The sequence below is a fragment of the Ranitomeya variabilis genome, chromosome 1, assembly GCF_051348905.1.
Source record: "Ranitomeya variabilis isolate aRanVar5 chromosome 1, aRanVar5.hap1, whole genome shotgun sequence".
Lineage (NCBI taxonomy): Eukaryota > Metazoa > Chordata > Amphibia > Anura > Dendrobatidae > Ranitomeya > Ranitomeya variabilis.
In genome coordinates, this window is record NC_135232.1 from 778,995,463 (window position 1) to 779,016,928 (window position 21,466).

Consider the following 21,466-nt stretch of genomic DNA (forward strand, 5'->3'; position numbering starts at 1 on the left):
AAAAATCTTTTCTGCAATTTTCACCCCAAATTTGGGGTGCGCCTTATAGTCCGAGAAATCCATAAGTGTCTCAAAGAAAAGTAGATTTCTCTCATAAGACAGTACAAAAGTTTCTTTCAATTGCACTATTGATTTATGAAACGTTTGTTGAAAGCAAAGATGCCATTTACATGATTACAGATATATCCATTTTGCACTGATACTTTTCTAGAATACAGAATAGAAACGGATTAAACATTACAATTGTCTTTTCTGGAAAAACTCCACTGATTTATGCAGGTTTTTTTTTCTTTTTTTCCACTTTTTTGTTTGTTGATTTTTGTCTTTTTATTGCTATCATATTATTTTAAAATATACCATACATTTTGAAAGGGAATCGGTCACTTGAAAAACACAGGTCAATAGCGTTCTGAACCTGCCTGTTCCTGCACTTAGAGCCCCAATGTTGGGGGGAAATGAACTTTATACCTCCTGATAGCATTTGGGTTTCAGTCATGGGGTGGTGCCGATGCAGTTTCAGTCACCGCTTTGTGTACAGTGACAGCTGCCTGTAACTGCTCCCTGGCACTTACTGACAGCTGGGTGCAGCTCTCTAGACGCAAAGCGGTGACAAACTGTGCCGGTGCCACCTCTTCGACAAACTCAAATGCTAACGGGGGAAATAAAGTTAATTTCCTCCCGACAGCGTGAGTGAGTTCAGAATGACATTAACTGGTAGATTAATCCCATATCTGCAGACTAATAACATTTTTTCACGTCACAGGTTCCCTTTAAAACAATAGGAGCATTTTGGATTTTTCTGCAGCTTTTTAGCCTTTTGGGAATTTTTATTTAAAAAAAAAAAAAACACAGCTAACTCTAGGTATGATGCTTTTTTCTGTCATTTGTCAAACATATGACTTGAAAACCAATGGGCAAAAGCATGTTTACAGTGTTATACAATGTAATGACACTAAAAAAAAAATCTTTGTGGAAAAAAGTATACATTTTATGCTGTTAAACTCTTTCAATGGTTAAAAAGAAACAAAGAAAAAAACACTCAAACTGGTATTACAGTGTTTTATACAAGCAAGACACATTAGTGCAGAAATACTTTAATTGAATTAAGCAAGGTTATCTTTTACACAGACCAAACATGGAAAGCCATTAAAATCAGCTAAAGTCTGTCTGGCAGTGAATGTCATACAAACAGTAAACATGTAATTTAAAATACAAGAACCTGAGATGGTTTGTATACTACAGACCTGGAATTATTGCATTAATGGAAAAGTCTAAAGGTAAACAATGTCTAGAACGCCAAGATATAAAAATAAAATCTCAAGAGACAGAAATGTACAACTTTTTTAAGAAGGGTGCCTTCAGTTATCACAGCTTGATAGAAGTGTATGCTATCAAAAATAGATTAAAAATACATCACATACAGTGAACTATTCATTGTAAAAACTCAAAGAGTTTCTTCTCCCAAGAAACCCTCTGTTGCAGAGGGGCAAATCTCAGCAGTTAAACTTCCACAGGCAACAAGGAGAAGTGGATAATGAAAAGGGAAATCCCATCTCAGTGGCACATCCTCAGTGTCATTTCTTTCTGTGAAAGAAACAAAATTGAAATACAATTGTATTTAACACTGTAAAAAGTAAAATTAGGCAACATATTACACAACCAATTTAGTGGAGGGGCAATAATACCGTGTGTGTGTGTGTGTGTGTGTGTGTGTGTGTGTGTGTGTGTGTGTGTGGCACTAGAGTACAATTTTCCCCTCTCTAGTACTTTGTAGAGCCACCTTTGGTGGCAATTACAGCTGCAAGTTGCATAGATAAGTCTCTATGAGCTTTCAGCATCTTGCCACTGGGATTTTTGCCCATTCCTCACGGCAAATCTGCTCCAGCACCTTCAAGTTAGGGCTGTCCCACACGTCCAGATAATTCCGGTACCGGAAAAAAATCGGTACCGGAGTTATCCGTGTCCGTGTGCCCGTGAGCTCACGTAGGCCATACGTGCTGCACACGTGTGCCGCCCGTGTGGCGAGTGGGTACCACACGGAGCGTGCAGGAGACAGCGCTAAAGTTTAGCGCTGTCCCCTGCATCGTGCTGAAGCCGCGATTCATATCTTCTGTGCAGCAGCGTTTGCTGCATAGAAGATATGAATAATAGTGTTTAAATGAAAGATCTATGTGTCTGCCGCCCCCCCACCCCCTGTGCGCCCCCCCCGCTGTTCAGAAAATACTCACCCGCATCCCTCGTTGGCTGTCGCTCCTTCCTGGTCTGGCCGCGGCTTCCACTGTATGCGGTCACGTGGGGCCGCACATTTACAGTCATGAATAGGCGGCTCCACCTCCCATAGGGGCGGAGTCGACTATTCATGATTGTAAATGAGCGGCCCCACGTGACCGCATACAGTAGAAGCCGCGGCCAGACCAGGAAGCAGCGACAGCCAACGTGGGAGCGGGTGAGTATTTTCAGAACAGCGGGGGGGGCGCACAGGGGGTGGGGGGGCGGCGGACAGGTAGATCTTTCATTTAAACACTATTATTCATATCTTCTATGCAGCAAACGCTGCTGCACAGAAGATATGAATCGCGGCTTCAGCACCATGTGGGGGGGACAGCGCTTACTGTAGCGCTGTCTCCTGCACGCCACAGGGACCGCACACGGAGAACGTCCGTGTGTGGTCCGTGTTTTACACGGACCCATTGACTTTAATGGGTGCTGCCGAAAAACAACCCCACAGCATGATGTTGCCATCACCATGTTTCACCGTGGGATGGTATATTCATGTTGTGATGAGTTGTGTTGGTTTGGCACCAGACATCCTGTTTACCTTGGTGGCCAAATAGTTCAATTTTGGTCTCATCTGACTACAGCACCTTCCTCTATACATTTGGGGAGTTTCCCACGTCTTTTGGCAAACTCAAAACGAGCCTTGCAATTTTTGTGAGTAAGTAAAGACTTTTCTTTCTGTCACCCATGACAGCACAAACGAAGAGAGGGGATCCACCCTTCAAGGACATAAAACCTTTAAGATAAAAAGTGTGGTGCATCTCTCCGCATCAGTGGTTTGCTGTCCTTGACAGGGGAGCCTTCTTGGACAGCGGCAGAAGATGACGATGAAGTTCCAATTAAAAATAAAAAGTTTTGAATTTTTCTCTTCAATTTTTTTTTTCTTTTAATAGATTTCCAAGGTTTTGCAAAAGCCAAAATTTTAGGCTTCTATGAATTTACATTTTTTAATGACATCTAGGGCTAGAAATACGATAAAGAAATTGAAGTGGCACCATTTTGTTGAGAATTGTACACACTTTAATTTGATGTGTAATAAGACTTGATATTTTGTTTATGAGGAGTCAAATTCTAAATTTTGATGGTGGATTATGGAAAAACTATCTACTATTTAATTGTCTAAGGGTCACTTCTGTCTGTCTGTCTTTCGGTCCCAGAAATCCAGCATTGCTGAAGGGCAGTCAGCAAAGGGCACAGTCCGGCCAAGAATTAGTCCCTCCCTATACTCCCCTACCGTCAGTGCCTGCTTCATACTCCCCTCCAGTCAGCGCTCACACAGGGTTAATGGCAGCGTTAACGGGCCGCGGTTTAACACAGTCCGTTAACGCTGCCATTAACCCTGTGTGACCAACTTTTTACTATTGATGCTGCCTATGCAGCATCAATAGTAAAAAGATCTAATGTTAAAAATAATAAAAAAAAATAAAAAATAGTTATATACTCTCCGTCCGTCGGCCCCCCGGATCAGGAACAGGATGTTGCCGCTCCTCGCGAAACCGCTACGTCATCATCTCGCGAGACCGCAATGCATTCTTGGGACCGGAGCGTCGCGAGGAGCATCAGTAAATGCCTCGCCTGGATCCGGGGGGACGACGGAGAGTGAGTATATAACTATTTTTTATTTTAATTTTTTTTTTTTTTTAAACAGGGATATGATGCCCACATTGCTATACACTACGTGGGCTGTGCTATACACTACGTGGGCTGTGCTATACACTACGTGGGCTGTGCTATACACTACGTGGGCTGTGCTATACACTACGTGGGCTGTGCTATACACTACGTGGGCTGTGCTATACACTACGTGGGCTGTGCTATACACTACGTGGGCTGTGCTATACACTACGTGCGTGGGCTGTTATATACGTGACCAGTGTTATATGCTACGTGGGCTGTTATAAACGACGTGGCTGTGCTATATACTACGTGGCCGGCAGCGAACAATCAGCGACAGGCGCAGTCCGTCTGCGAATTGGCGCGGAATTTGAACCACGCTTCGCTAATTGGTCGCGCCCGGCCAGCCAAATCCTGTGTATTCAATGTATTTTAAAATCTTCATAAATAAACTACATACATATTCTAGAATACCCGATGCGTTAGAATGGGGCTACCATCTAGTGTTTTATAACATTTTTCAAAAAATGCATGTGTGTTTGGTTACATTTGTTCAGGAATTCAAGTTGTGATTTCTGCAGGATCATATTTCGAATTGTGATTTTCTAACTATATAGTGTCATCCTAAATACAGACTCATCCAAATTAAAAGATTAAATATTTTTAACACCTTTTTTAACCCCTTAGTGACGGAGCCAATTTGCAGCTTAATGATCAGGCCAATTTTTACAATTCTGACCACTGTCACTTTATGAGGTTATAACTCTGGAACACTAACGGATCCTGCTGATTCTGCGATTGTTTTTTTGTGACATATTGTACTTCATGTTAGTGGTAATATTTCTTTGATATTACTTGTGTTTATTTATGAAAAAAACAACAACGGAAATATGGTGAAAATTTTTTACATTTTGTAATTTTCAAACTTTGAATTTTTATGCCCTTAAATCAGAGAGATATGTCAAACAAAATATTTAACATTTCCCACATGTCTACTTTAGATCAGCATAATTTTGGAAACAATGTTTTTTTGATAGGAAGTTATAAGGGTTAAAAGTTAACCAGCGATTTCTCATTTTGACACCACCATTTTTTTTTTTTTTCTCTTAGGGACAACATCACATTTGAAGTCAGTTTGAGAGGTCTACAAGATAGAAAATACCCCAAAGTAACCCGATTCTAAAAACTGCACCCCTCAAGGTGCTCAAAAGCAGGTTCAAGAAGTTTATTAACCCTGTACGTGCTTCACAGGAACTGTAGCAATGTGGAAGGAAAAAAACATTTTTTTTTTTTTTACACAAACATTTTACTTCAGAACCATTTATTTTTTTATTACCATAAGTGTAAAAAGAGAAAATGAATGACAAAAGTTGTTTTGCAATTTCTCCTGAATACGCAGATACCCCATATGTGGGGGTAAACCACTGTTTAGGCGCACGGCAGAGCTTGGAAGAGAAGGAGTTCCGTTTGACTTTTTCAATGCAGAATTGACTGGAATTGAGATTGGACGCCATGTCGAGTTTGGAGAGCCCCTGATGTGCCTGAACAGTGGAAACCCCCCCCACAAGTGACATCATTTTGGAAACTAGACCGCTAATAGAACTTATCTAGATGTGTGGTGAGCAATTATAAACTTCTGTGAAGCACTTGGAGGTTCAAACGTAGAGACGTGAAAATGAAAAATTGTATTTTTTCCACAAAAATGATTTTTCGCCCCCAAATTTATATTTTCACAAGGGTATCAGGAGAAATTAGACCCCCACAGTTGTTGTGCAATTTGTCCTGAGTAATCTGATGCCCCATATGTGGGGATAAACCACTGTTTAGGCGCACGGCAGAGCTCGGAAGGAGCGCCGTTTGGGTTTTTCAATGCAGAATTGGCTGGAATTGAGATCAGATGCCATGTCACGTTTGGAGAGCCCCTGATGTGCCTAAACGGTTGCAGCCCCCCACAAGTGATACCATTTTGGAAATCAGACCCCTTAAGGAATTTATATAGATGTGTGGTGAGTACTTTGAACCCCCAAGAGCTTCACAGAAGTTTATAACGCAGAGCCGTGAAAATAATTAAAAAAATTCCTCAAAAATGATTTTTTTAGCCCGCAATTTTCTATTTTCACAAGGGTAACAGGAGAAATTGGACCCCAAAAGTTGTGGTCCAGTTTGTCCTGAGTACGCCGATACCCCATATGTTGGGGGTGGGTGGGGGAACCACTGTTTGGGCACACATCAGGGCTTGGAAAGGAAGTAGTGATGTTTTAAAATGCAGACTCTGATGGAATGGTCTGCAGGCGTCATGTAGCATTTGCAGAGCTCATGATATGCCTAAACAGTAGAAACCCCCCACAAGTGACCCCATTTTGGAAACAATACCCCCCCAAGCAGCTTATCTAGATGTGTGGTGAGCAATTTGAAACCCCCCCCCCCAAGTGCTTCACAGACGTTTATAACGCAGAGCCGTGAAAATAACAAAAATCTTTTTTTTTTTTTTCCACAAAAATGATTTTTTTAAGCCCCCAATTTTTTTATTTTCCCAAGGGTAACAGGAGACATTGGACCCCAAAAGTTGTTGTCCAATTTGTCCTGAGTACCCTGATGCCCCATATGTGGGGGTAAACCACTGTTTGGACGCACGGCAGGGTTCAGAAGGGAGGGAGCACCATTTGACTTTTTGAACACAAAATTGGCTGGAATCAATGGTGGCACCATGTTGCATTTGGAGACCCCCTGATGTACCTAAACAGTGGAACTCCCCAATTCTAAATCCATCCCTAACCCCAATACACCCCCCCAACCCTAACCATAATCCTAACCACACCCCTAACCCTAATCCCAACCCTAACCCTAATCCCAACACACCTGTAACCCTAATCCCAACGCTAACCATTATGCTAACCACAAACCTAACCCTAATCCCAACCCTAATCCTAACCCTAATCCCAACTCTAACCCTAACCGTAATTTTAGCCCCAACCTTACTCTAACCCTAATGGGAAAATGGAAATAAATACATTTTCTTTATTATTTTTCCCTAAATAAGAGGGTGATAAAGGGGGGGGGGTTTATTTACTATTTTTTTTATTTTGATCACTGTGATAGGGTCTATCACAGTGACCAAAATGAACCCATAGGAAAAATCTTCCTATTGTAGCCGGTCGGCAGATCTCGGCGGGCATTCTGCGCATGCGCCTGCCATTTTCTTACCAGAAGAAGATGCCAGCGGCCATGGGGGGGAAGCAGGAGGATCCAGGGACACCGGGAAGCACTGGTATGTATTAGGGGGTGATCGGAGACCATAGTTCTCTGTCCTCTGATGTGTGATCACATCAGAGGACAGGGAAATTAAATGGCATATCGTGCTTTTTTTGCGGTCGCCGTTATACCGTTAACGGCGATCGCAACACGTATTTCATAGATTTACACGGAATACCCGGTATAAGCGCTCAGCGTAAAAAGCTGGATAAATGTATGCCGAGCCTTACTGAGATCTTTGGGAGGCAGAATAAGCAAATTAACAGCAGTTGGAGAATTGGTTTCATTTCCAGGACCCGTTGAAGCGCAGCTAGCGCAAAACATCCGTCGTCCACAGAAGGTATCCGCTCCTCTCCCACTGTACTCCTGTTATGGACTAAATAAAGGAGTGTTTTATCGGATGGTGAGTGCCACCTTTTTTTCTCTGTTTTTGGATTATTTCCATTTTATGCCTTTCTTCCTGCATTCTAAGATTAGATTTTACTCTTCGAGTCGGTGCGATTATAGCGATACCAGATTCATAGTGGTTTTTTATGTTTGGCTGCTGTCACACACTAAAAGACGCTTTTTATTGCAAAAACAAGGTTTTGCATTGCCATATTTTAAAAGATATAATTGTCCTATGTATCTGCCGACCCAGGCATGTTCATTGGTGCCATTTTCAGTCGTATAACATTTATTGATCACTTTCTAGTTTCGAATTTTGGAAGGCAGAAGGAACAAAAACCAGCAATTCAGGAAATTTTTTTTTTATGCTGTTCCACATGTGGAAAAAGAAAGGAAGCTTTATTCTTGGGTCCATACAATACCACAATTATATAAATTTTTATATTTTGGCACTTTTACAAAAAAACTTTATAGAAAAAAATTACTATCGCATTATTCTGAGAACTATAACTTTTTTCTTTTTCCACTGATGGAGCTGTATGGCAGCTTGATTTTTGTGGGACAAGATGTTTTCAGTTATACCATTTTTATTTATATTCTTTTTTTATTGCGTTTTATTTTTTGATCCGATAGTATGATCTAAATGCATACTTTTTGCCCTTTTTCTGGGTTCACTGATGAGGTTAACTAGTGTGACAGTTTTATGGGGTGGGTTATTCCAAACACGCCAATACCAAACAGGTTTTTTTAGTTTTTTTTTACATCAAAATACAAATTCACTGGTATAATAAACATATATACATATATACACAGTATATATATTATATATATATATATATATATATATATATATATATATATATATATATATATATATATATATATATATATACACACACATATATATACACACACACACACACACACACACACACAGGGTGGGCCATTTATAGGATACACCTATATAATAAATATAATAAAATGGCAATGGTTGTTGATATCAACTTCCTGTTTGTGGCACATTAGTATATGGGGGGGGGGGGGGGGGGTAGAACTTTTCAAGATGGGTCGTGACCATGGCGGCCATTTTGAAGTAGGCCATTTTGGATCCAACTTTATTTTTTCCAATGGGAAGAGGGTCATGTGACACATTAAACTTATTGAGAATTTCACAAGAAAAACAATGGTGTGTTTGGTTTTAACGCAACTTTATTCTTTAATGAGTTATTTACAAGTTTATGACCACTTATAAAATGTGTTCAAAGTGCTGCCCATTGTGTTGGATTATGAATGCATCCCTCTTATCAAACTCTTGACACACTGATAGCAACACCGCTGAAGAAATGCTAGCACAGGCTTCCAGTATCCGTTGTTTCAGATGCTGCACATCTCGTATCTTCACAGCATAAACAATTGCTTTTAGATGACCTCAAAGATAAAAGTCTCAGGGGGTCAGATCGGGGAGACCTTGGTGGCCATTCAACTGGCCAACGACCAATCCACTTTCTAGGAAATTGATCATGTAGGAATGCTCGGACCTGGCATCCTGGTGCACACGTTTTAAGCTAGGTAATTAGAATTCAAGCTATAGTGAGACCAACAAAGATTTCTGAACTCAAAATGTGGCAGTCAAGTCTATAATTTAAAGAGTATCTGTCACTAGGTTACAAATTTTTCTTCTAATTTCATTCCTGATGATTCTATAAGTATTCTTTTCCTTCAATTCACCAGATGGTTCCAGATGTATGGAACCATACATAATTTAGTTCTATTTTTTATGGTCTTTTCTAATTGGGAGTTGCTCACATAATTTTCCGAAGGATAGCCTAAAGACCCCTCTGGAAAGCAGCGGGAATAAACCGCAAAACACTGACACTTTTGACCTGCTGACAGGTTCTCTTTAATTTATGGCAAAATCTGTAAGTATAAAATAAGGTATATTGTGTTTTATCAAAAGTTAATACTTACCAGTGGCTCAAGTTCCTTGGTGTCTATCAGATTAAATTCTGTTACAAAGTAGTAAAAATGCTTGTAGCAGGTATTTACATGAGCCTCTGCTCCCATTTGTATTATTCTGTCAAAATGATGAATGTAAACATGGACGAATACTCGAAATAGCCTGGACAACATTTTCTTCACAACTTGCAGAAAATTCTTTGGAAAAGGGGTACCTAAAAAAGAAAAATTAGTTTAGTTTAAACAATCATTACTCTGTTTACCTTTACAGTAAGAAATGACATAGCAGCTATCTATTGTCGGGTGTCCCAGGACCTCCTTCCCTGTCCCCAACGCTGGGAGTTCCCTATCTCGCCTTGTTCCCCAGATTACTTATGATGGTTAAGATGCCGGAACCACGTACTTTGCCTTAGCTCCCGAATCTGCCCTCAGTCTGTACCCTTACCCCACCTAGGGAGAAGGGGACTAGTAGTGTACCGTAATAGACCAAACAGACTAACAAGGTAATACAGACTAACAAGGTAATACAAACAGGGATAAAGCAAAATACCATTCATACAAATATACACACAAAAACAACACAGGTAAACAATGGGGAGTGGAGGATGGGGTTAAACCAAAGTCGCAGAAGAAAGAATTATCACACACTCAAAACCTAGCAACAGTCACAGATAAATCCACCAAATGCCTTCAACAACCCCCAACTACAACCTCTAGCCATGCAGCATAAGCTTCCAGGTTCTCTCAGCTGAGCAGATTATCCCCTGCACTGCTAAAAGAAACTTAAGGTACCGTTACACTTAACGATTTAACGTCACCGCTGCGCTCTGCTCTCACTGTACGGCCGGATCTCAGTCAGAGCAGGAAGCAGACGGCAAGGGACCTGGACACCGAAAGGCGAGTATGTAGTGTTTGTTTTTTTTGGTAACCAGGGTAAACATCGGGTTACTAAGCGCGGCCCTGCGCTTAGTAACCCGATGTTTACCCTGGTTACCCGGGTGCTGCAGGGGGACTTCGGCATCGTTGAAGACAGTTTCAACGATGCCGAAGTCGTTCCCCTGATCGTTGGTCGCTGGAGAGCGGTCTGTGTGACAGCTCCCCAGCGACCACACAGCGACTTACCAACGATCACGGCCAGGTCGTATCGCTGGTCGTGATCGTTGGTAAATCGCTTAGTGAGACGGGGCCTTTACTCTTCAGGTCAGTATAATTACACCGACGCCGGGGTTAAACAGTACGTACACTGCTCAAAAAAAAATAAAGGGAACACTTAACACAATGTAACTCCAAATCAAGTACACTTCTGTGAAATCAACATGTCCAGTTATGAAGCAACACATTGTGAATTAATTTCTCCTGCTGTTGTGCAAATGGAACAGACAAGTGGAAATTATAGGCAATTAGCAAGACAACCCCTATAAAGGAGTTGTTCTGCAGGGGGTGACCACAGACCATTTCTCTGTTCTCATCCTTTTAGGTCGTTTTGGTCACTTTTGCATTTGGTCATTGCCCTCACCCCTAGAGGTACTGTACAGTAGCATAAGGCGGTGTCTACAACCCACAGAAGTTGCTCAGGTAGTACAGCTAATCCTGGATGGCACATCAATGCGAGCTGCGGCAAGAAGGGTAACTGTCAGCACAGTGTCGAGAGCATGCAGCAGATACCAGGAGACAGGCCAGTAAACCAGTAGACGTGGAGGGGGCTCTAGGAGGGCAACAACCCAGCAGGACGGCTACCTCCTTTGTGCAAGAAGAAACAGGAGCAACAGTGCCAGAGCACTGAAAAATGACCTCCAGCAGGCCACTAACATTCATGTGTCTGCTCAAACTGTCAGAAACAGACTCCATGAGGGTGTTATGAGGGCTCGACATCCACAAGTGGGTGTTGGGCTTACAGCCCAACACCGTGCAGGGCAACTGGCATTTGCCAGAAAACACCAAGATTGGCAGATTCGACACTGGCGCCCTGTGTTCATCACAGATGAGAGCAGGTTCTCACTGAACATATGTGATAAGAGTCTGGTGACGCCATGGAGAACATTCTGTTGCCTACTACATCCTCCAGCATGACTGGTTTGGCTGTGGTTCAGAAATGGTGTGGGGAAGCTTTTTTTTTTTTTGGAGGGCCGCACAGCCCTCCATGTGCTAGCCAAATGCTATAGTACCCTGACTGCCACTAGGTACCAAGATGAGATCCTCAGCCCCATTATAAAATCATATGCAGGTGCAGTGGGCCCTGGGTACCCTTTGATGCATGACAGCACTGAGATCTCATTTCCCGAGATCTTGGTACCGAGATCTCACTCTGCGCATGCGCCGCCTCCCGGCGGCCATTTTCCCCAGAGTCCACCGCACATGAAACCATGGAACTGCAGGGGCTCTGGCTTTTCACAAAATGTCAGCAGAGCCCCCACATCAGCGCCGGACACAGCGCAAGCAGCAGCACCGAACCCAGTGCAAGCAGCAGCACCGAACCCAGTGCAAGCAGCAGCAGCACCGGACATCGGAACACTCCTCATCCCAGCCTGTGGCCTGCAGCACCACCCCACTCCTGCCTCCTCCAGCAGCAACCCTGGGACCCCGCTTCACCACAGCCACCACCCCGGTAAACATGTTTGATTGCTTTTTTTCAATTTTGAGTGGCTGAGGTCATAAAATCAGCAATTCATAGATTGGTGTTTAAAAAAACAAAAAAAAAAAAACAAAAAAAAAAAAAACACCATTTCACCAACCCCAGTGATATCACATTAATATAGGCTTTTATGTTTTGCTACTTTTGCACACAAAAACAACTCATTTTTACTACCGTATATACTCAAGTATAAGCCGACCCGAGTATAAGCAGAGACCCCTAATATTGCCACAAAAAACTGGGAAAACTTAATGACTCGAGTATAAGCCTAAGGTGGGAAATTCAGCAGCTCCTGGTAAATTTCAAAAATAAAAATAGATACCAATAAAAGTAAGATTGATTGAGACATCAGTAGTTAAAGGTTTTTGAATATCCATATTGAATCAGAAGCCCCATATAATGCTCCATACAAAATACACCTCATATAATGCTCCATAAAGTTTATGATAGGCCCCATAAGATGCTCCATACAAAATACATCCCATATAATGCTGCACAAAGGTTGATTATGGCCCCATAAGATGCTCCATAGAAACATTTGCACCATACAATCCTGCATAAAGGTTGATTATGCCCCATATGCTGCTGCTGTGATTAAAAAGAAAAATTACATACTCACCTCTTGTCCTGAGCATGTGGGGACACTGGCACTTGGGATATTCACCCGTCCCCGTTCCACCGGCGCACCGCTGTGACTTCCAGCTCTTTGACTGTTTAGGCAGAGCGCGCGCACTAACCATGTCATCGTGTCCTCTGACCTGAACGTCACAGCCAGAGGACGCGGAAGACGGAGCCCAGAGGTGGAACGGGGACAGGTGAATATCGCAATGCTCACCCTCCCCCATCATACTCGCCCTCCAGGTGCGGTCCCTGGCAGCTTCTCCGATGCGATGGTCTCTGGCGCCGGTAGCTTGTTCCTGTGTTCAGCTGTCACTGGTACTGCTCCACGCCTATGAGAGTGGAGTTGCGCCCATATTCATTACTTTAATGAGTGGTACGATGTGACCTCTGAACACAGGAACAAGCTGCCGGTACCCGGAGACCATCGGAAAAGCTGCCAGGGACTGCGCCGGGAGGGTGAGTATGATGTGACAGCTCCCTCTTCCTCGCCGACCCCCTGGGACAATGACTTGAGTATAAGCCGAGAGGGGCACTTTCTCGAGTAACGAGTATACTTGCTCATCACTAACAGTAAACAATTTTATAGATCGATCTGCTCTGAAAGTGGCGATACCAATAAAGTCTACTTTTTCAGTTTAATTTTGTTCTTGCATAATCTAAATTACGGTATATTGGATTTTTATTTTACTTAGAATCAGTATGGGAGTTCAACGTTCATCAGTCTGATTGCTTGTCTGATATCCTGCATTCCTTCTGCATTGCAAGGTATTAGATATGTCAGTTTGACACAGACAGGAAGTTTGTTAAATCCTTATGGCAGGGCACAAAAGGCCACCATAGCTGGTGGACCACGTGGTCATTACTTGGTGATCGCTATCAAGGGGCACCGTTGGGATCAAAGAGGGAACCCCCTCCCATAAATGACCATTTAACAACAGAATCCTAAGGGTTAAATGACTGATTGTTACCAGCACCAATTACATTTGCTGCAGTAAGGTATCGGCAGATATACAGCCAACACTTGCTAATAATAATGGCTATGCTTGTAAACTGACAAAATCAGCAAGCCATACATGTATGACAAGTTTGTGGGAACACATTACCCATCGAATGTTGACAAGGGGTTAAATGCCACTGTCAATCTATAATAGACATTTAAGTATAAGCAGTAGTGCCCGCCCACATACACCGGCTGCCATCATTTGGATAGCAAACTGCAGGGGATTAAATACAAAAGCACATCACAATTTTCAGATTTATATTTAACCCCTTAACGGCCCTCAATACCTTTTAAACCCTTCATGACCTTGTGATTTTCTGTGTTCGTTTTTCACTCCCCTCCTTTCCAGAGCCATAACTTTTTTATTTTTCTGTCAAAATGGCCATGTGAGGGCTTATTTTTTGTGGGACTAGTTGTACTTTTGAACAACATCATTGGTTTTACCATAACGTGTACTAGAAAATGGGGGAAAAATTCCAAGTGCTGTGAAATTGCAAAAAAAGTGCAATCCCATGCGCGTATTTTGCTTGGCTTTTTTGCTAGGTTCACTAAAGGCTAAAACTGACCTGCCATTATGATTCTCCAGGTCAGTACGAGTTCATAGACACCAAATATGTCTAGGTTATTTTTTATCCAAGTGGTGGAAAAAAATTCCAAACTTTGCTTAAAAAAAATAAAAATAAAAATTACGCCATTTTCCGATACCTGTAACGTCTCCAATTTTCGTGATCTGGGCTCAGGTGAGGGCTTATTTTGTGCGTGCCGAGTTGTCGTTTTTAGTGATACCATTTTGGTGCAGATTCGTTCTTTTGATCCCTCGCTATTGCATTTTAATGCAATGTCACAGCGACAAACAAAAAAAATGTAATTTTGACGTTTCTAATTTTTTTTCTCGCTATGCCGTTAAGCGATCAGGTTAATTTTTTTTTTCATTGATAGACCGGGCGATTCTGAACGCGGCGATACCAAATTTGTGTATATTTGATTTTATTGTTTTATTTTGAATGGGGGAAAAGGGGGGTGATTTAAACTTTTATATTTTTTTATTTATTTAATTTTATTTGAACATTTTTTTTTTTTTTTACTTTTGCCATGCTGCAATAGCCTCCATGGGAGGCTGGTAGCTGGCACAACTGGATCGGCTAATCTATATAGGAGCAATCTGATGATCGCTCCTATGCAGCTGAATTACAGGCTTGCTATGAGCGCCGACCACAGGGTGGCGCTCACAGCAAACCGGCATCAGTAACCATAGAGGTCTCAAGGACCTCTATGGTTACTATCCTGACGCATCGCTGACCCCCGATCATGTGACGGGGGTCGGCAAAGCGCGCATTTCCGGCTGCGCGGCCGGAAGCGGTAGTTAAATGCCGCTGTCAGCGTTTGACAGCGGCATTTAACTAGTTAATAGCGGCAGGTGGATCACAATTCCACTCGCCACTATGGCACGCACATGTCAGCTGTTCAAAACAGCTGACATGTCGCGGCTTTGATGTGGGCTCACCGCCGGAGCCCACATCAAAGCAGGGGATCTGACCTCGGACGTACTATCCCGTCCGAGGTCAGAAAGGGGTTAATGGCGGCAGTTAAGGGTACTTAAACCACTGCGCCGAAACAGTGCTGAGGAAAAAGTGTATAGCACATCCCAGAGTCAGAATTTCGTTGGGGTCTCGGCTGCTGCAGAGGACATGATTCAGGTCGGTTTTTACCGACCCCGGGGTTGCGATCGCCGTTATTAACAATATAACGGCAACCGCAAAAAAAAAAAAAAGACCAATTTGCCATTTAATTTCTCCCACATCAGAGGAGAGAGAAATAGGTTTCTCTATCCCCCTAGTGTCGCTGGGCCCGCCGGCTTCCCCCCATGGCCACCAGCTTCTTCTTTTGGAAAGAAAATGGTGGGCGCATGCGCAGTACACCCACTGAAATCTGCTGGCCAGTATCTGGCAACAATAGATTTTTCCTATTGGTTCATTTTGATCACTGTGATAGACACCATCACAGTGATCAAAATAAAAAAAATAGCAAATCAAACCCCCTTTATCACCCCCTAGTGAAAAATAAAAAAATATATATATATTTATTTCCATTTTACCATTAGGGTTAGAGTTGGGCTAAAGTGAGTTAGGGTTAGGGTGGGGGCTAGGGGTGTGTTAGTATTAGGTTTAGGCACATCAGAGGCTCTTCAAACACGACATGGCATCCGATCTTAATTCCAGCCAATTCTGCGTTAAAAGTCAAACGGTACTCCTTCCCTTCTGAGCTCTTCCGTGTGCCCAAACAGTGGTTTACCCCCACATATGGGGGTATTGGCGTATTCAGCACAAATTGCATAACAACTTTGGAGGTCTAATTTCTCCTGTTACCCTTGGAAAAATAAAAATTAGGGGGCGAAAAGATCAATTTTTGTGGAAAAAGTTAAGATTATTTATTTTCATGGCTCTACGCTATAAACTTCTGTGAAGCACTTGGGGGTTCAAAGTGCTCACCACAGATCTAGATAAGTTCCTTGGGGGGTCTAGTTTCCAAAATGGTGTCACTTGTGGGGGTTTCCACTGTTTAGGCACATCAGGTGCTCTCCAAACGCGACATGATGTCCGATCTCAATTCCAGCCAATTCTGCTTTAAAAAAAGTCAAACGATGCTCCTTCCCTTCTGAGCTCTGCCGTGCGCCCAAACAAAGGTTTACATATGGTGTAATGGCGTATTCAGGATTAATTGCACAACAAATTTTGTGGTTCATTTTCTCTTTTTACATTTGTGAAAATAAAAAAACTGGTTCTGAAGTAAAATGTTTGTGAAAAAAAAAGTTAAATGTTCATTTTTTCCTTCCAGATTGCTTCAGTTCCTGTGAAGCACGTAAATGGTTAATTTACTTCTTGAATGTGGTTTTGAGCACCATTGAGGGGTGCAGTTTTTAGATTGGTGTCACTTTTGGGTATTTTCTGTCATGTACACCCCTCAAAGTGACTTCAAACGTGATGTGGTCACTAAAAAAAAAAAGGTTTTGTAAATTTTGTTCTAAAAATTAGAAAAATTAGGAACTTTTAACCCTTTTAACTTCCTAATAAAAAAAAATTTGCTTCCAAAATTGCGATGTAGACATGTGGGAAATCTTACTTAACTATTTTGTGTGACATCTCTCTCTGATTTAAGGGCATAAAAATTCAAAGTTTGAGAAATGTGAAATTTAAAAAATTTTCGCCGTATTTCTGTTTTTTCATAAATAAACGCAAGTCATATCGAAGAAATTTTACCACTAACATTAAGTACAATATGTCACGAAAAGAAAATCTCAGAATCAGCGGGACCCATTAAAATTCCTGTGAAGCATCTGAAGGGTTAATAAACTTCTTGAATGTGGTTTTGAGCAGCTTGAGGGGCACAGTTTTTAGAATGATGTTACTTTTGAGTACGGTATATTCTATCATATAGACCCCATAAATTGATGTGGTCCCTAAAAAAAAAAATTGGTTTTGTACATTTTGTTAGAAAAATGAAAAATCGCTGGTAAACTTTTAACCCTAATAACTTCCTAACAAAAAAAAATTGGTTCAAAAATGTTGCTGATATAAAGTAGACATGTGGGGGATGTTACTAACTATTTTGAGTGACATACCTGTGATTTAAGGGCATGAAAATTAAAAGTCGGAAAATTGTGATAATTTCAAAATTTTTCCCAAATTTACATTTTTTTCACAAATAAACGCAATTCCTACTAAATAAATTTTACCACTATTAGCCCTTAGAAAAATTCAAAACTTGAGGCTAAACATTTTAGTGGTAAAAGTATAATTTATTCTTTCTTCAACGCTCAAAGGTATCAAATTCTGTGAGGTACAAGTGGTGTCAATATGATCACTGCATCCCTAAAATTCATTGGGGTGAGTAGTTTGTAAAATTAATTCACATATGGGGGTTTCTGTTGTTCTGGCACATCAGGAGCTCTGCCAATGTGACATGGCACACTCAAACCATTCTAGCAAAATCTGAACTCCAATGTGGCGCCTCAAAAGTAGTATTCCCCCACAAACGGGGTATCAGCGTACTTGCATGGTGCAATTTCTTCTGCTACCCTTGTGAAAAATCAAAAAATGGGGCTAAAAACATTTTTGTGAGGAAAACTTGATTTTTTTTTTATTTTCATGGCTCAACGTTATAAACTTCTGTGAAGCACATGGGGGTTCAAGGTGCTCAACACACATCTAATTACACTCCTTAAGGGGACTAGCTTCCAAAATGGGGTCACTTGGAGGGGGTGGGGGGTTCCACTGTTTAAGGCTACGTTCACATATGCGTTGTTGGATCGCAGCGTCGGCGACGCAACCAACAACGCATGTACACAACGCAGCGTTTTGCGACGCATGCGTTGTCATAAGATCCTACAGATCGGGACTTTCGGAGCAGGGAAAACGCTACAAGTAGCGTCCCCTGTGCCCTGTCTTGTGCGTCTATATGACGCATGCGTCGTAAAACGCAGTACAACGCATACCGGCGCATGTCCATGCGCCCCCCATGTTAAAGATAGGGGCGCATGACGCATGCGTCGGTATGCGTTGACGACGCTGCGCCCAATAACGCAAATGTGAACGTAGCCCAAGTACACCAGGGGCTCTCCAAACAGGACATGGTTCTGCTAATGATTCCAGCAAATTTTACATTCAAAAAGTCTTGACACTCCTTCAGAGCCCTTCCTTGCGCCCAAAAAGTAGTTTTTTCCCCAGATATGAGGTATCGGCGTACTCAGGAGAAATTGCACAAAACATTTTGGGATCCAAATTGTATGGAGCAATTTCTCATCTAAGGCCTCTTTCACACTTGCGTCGGTACGGGTCCGTCGCTAAGCGTCGGCGCGACGTACCGACGCACGTTGTGAAATTTCGGCACAACGTGGGCAGCGGATGCAGTTTTTCAACGCATCCGCTGCCCATTGTTAAGTCCCGGGGAGGAGGGGCGGAGTTCTGGCCGCGCATGAGCGGTAGGAATTGGCAGACCCGACGTACAAAAAAAGTTCCCTTGAATGTTTTTTCGTGCCGACGGTCCGCCAAAACACGACGCATCCAGTGCACGACGGACGCGACATTTGGCCATACGTCGCAATCCATCGGCAATACAAGTCTATGGGCAAAAAACGCATCCTGCAGTCACATTTGCAGGATCCGTTTTTTCCCCAAAACGACGCATTGCGACGGACGTCACAACGCAAGTGTTTAAGTAGCCTTACCCTTATGAAAATTCTAAATTTGGGGCTAAAAAACATTTTTTGGGGGAAAAGATGATTTTTTTTCTATTTTCACGGCTCAATATCAAGATCAGTTCCCCGAGTGGTCTAGTTTCCAAAATGGTGTCATTTGTGGGGGATTTTCACTATGTAGGAACATCAGGGGCTCTCTCAACGCGACATGGCGTCAGCTAATTGTTCCAGCAAATTGCGCATTCAAAAAGTTAAATTGCGCTCCGTCCCTTCAGAGCTCTGCTGTGCACCCAAACAGTGGTATCCGTATGCTCATGGGAAATTGCACAAAACATTTTTAGATCCACTTTTTCCTGTTACACTTGTGAGAAAAAAGAAGAAAAAAAGATTCAAAGTAAATTTAGTTACCGTATATACTCGAGTATAAGCCGACCCGAGTATAAGCCGACCCCCCTAATTTTACAACAAAAAAAACTGGGAAAACTTATTGACTCGAGTATAAGCCTAGGGTGGAAAATGCAGCAGCTACCGGTAAATGTCAAAAATAAAAATAGATACCAATAAAAGTAAAATTAATTGAGACATCAGTAGGTTAAGTGTTTTTGAATATCCATATTGAATCAAGAGCCCCATATAATTCTCCATACAGTTCATTATGGCCCCATAAGATGCTCCATATACAAATATGCCCCATATAGTGTTCCATGCAGTTCTTTATGGCCCCCTAGATGCTCCATATAATGCTCCAAGCAGTTCTTTATGGCCCCATATAATGCTCCATGCAGTTCATTATGGCCCCATAGATGCCCCATATAATGCTCCATGCAGTTATGGCCCCATAGATGCCCCATATAATGCGCCATGCAGTTATGGCCCCATATAATGCTCCATGCAGTTATGGCCCCATAGATGCCCCATATAATGCGCCATGCAGTTATGGCCCCATATAATGCTCCATGCAATTATGGCCCCATAGATGCCCCATACAGTTATGGCCCCATAGATGCCCCATACAGTTATGGCCCCATATAATGCTCCATATAATGTTCCATGCAATTACGGCCCCATAGATACCCCATATAATGCTGCATGCAATTACGGCCCCATAGATGCCCCATATAATGCTCCATGCAGTTATGGCCCCATAGATGCCCCATATAATGCTGCATGCAATTACGGCCCCATAGATGCCCCATATAATGCCCCATGCAGTTCTTTATGGCCCCATAGATGCCATATATAATGCTCCATGCAGTTATGGCCCCATAGATGCCCCATATAATGCTCCATGCAGTTATGGCCCCATAGATGCCCCATATAATGCTCCATGCAGTTATGGCCCCATAGATGCCCCATATAATGCTCCATGCAGTTATGGCCCCATAGATGCCCCATATAATGCTCCATGCAGTTATGGCCCCATAGATGCTCCATATAGCATTGTGCCACATGTAATGCTGCTGCTGCACTAAAATAAAAAATAAATAAATCACATACTCCCCTCTCGTCGCTGCTCCTCAGCGTCTCGTCTCTCCACACTGAGTGTTCAGGCAGAGGGCGGCGCGCACACTAATACGTCATCGCACCCTCTGACCTGAACAGTCACAGCAAGAGGAGCTTCAGTGGAACGAGGGAAGGTAAATATACTCACCCACTCCCGGCGCTCCTGACATGGCCCCTGCATGTCCCATGGTGTACGGCGCGGCAGCTTCTTCCTGTAGTGAGCGGTCACATGGTACCGCTCATTACAGTAATGAATATGCGGCTCCACCCCTATGGGCGTGGAGTCCATATTCATAACTTTAATGAGCGGTACCACGTGACCGCTGAAGAGTGGAAGAACTTTAAGCTGCCGCGCCGAACACTGTGGGACATGCAAGGACCGCGTCAGGAGCACCGGGTGTAGGTGAGTATTTTTTTATTTGACAGGCGTCGCTCCCCCTCACCCGCCGACACCCCCCCCCCCCACCGACCATGACTCAAGTATAAGCAGCGAGGGCACTTTCAGCCCATTTTTTTGGGCTGAAGATCTCGGCTTATACGGTAAATGTTCATTTTTTCCCCACAAAGTTCTGTGAAGCACCTGAAGAGTAAATAAACTTCTTGAATGTGGTTTTGAGCACCTTGAGGGGTGTAGTTTTTAGAATGGTGTCTATTCGGTATTTTCCATCATATAGACCCCTCAAATTGACTTCAAATGTGAGGTGGTCCCCCAAAAAAATGGTTTTGTAAATGTTGAAAAAAATTGAAAAATCGCTTGTCAACTTTTACCCCTTATAACTTCCTAACAGAAAAAAATTTGGGTTCCAAAATTGTGCGGCTATAAAGTAAACATGTGGGAAACGTTAACTGTTTTGTGTAAAATATCTCTATTATTTAAGGGAATGAAAATTATAAAAAAAAAGTGTGAAAATTGAGAAATTTTTGCCAAATTTCCGGGTTTTTCCCCCACAAATAAATGCAAGTTATATTGAATAAATTTTACCGCTATCATGATGTACAGTAGGTCACAAAAACACTCAGTGGTATCCAT

At 42.4% G+C, this 21,466-nt stretch overlaps 1 protein-coding gene across 2 annotated transcripts in view; it reads right to left on the bottom strand.

Annotated features, from left to right (window-relative positions):
- Positions 1-835: 835 nt before the first annotated feature.
- LOC143784259 (MOB kinase activator 3A) overlaps positions 836-21,466 on the bottom strand; it is a 71,405-nt gene continuing 50,774 nt past the window's right edge. The window contains exons 3-4 of one of the 2 annotated variants that reach the window (XM_077272300.1): positions 9,499-9,701; positions 836-1,580 (exon numbers count right to left, since the gene is read on the bottom strand). In XM_077272300.1, the coding sequence (XP_077128415.1) occupies positions 1,575-1,580; positions 9,499-9,701 (209 nt within the window). In that variant the 3' untranslated portion in view covers positions 836-1,574. Of the gene's footprint in view, positions 1,585-9,498; positions 9,702-21,466 lie in introns of both variants that reach the window. The other variant, XM_077272291.1, reaches the window with a different exon arrangement.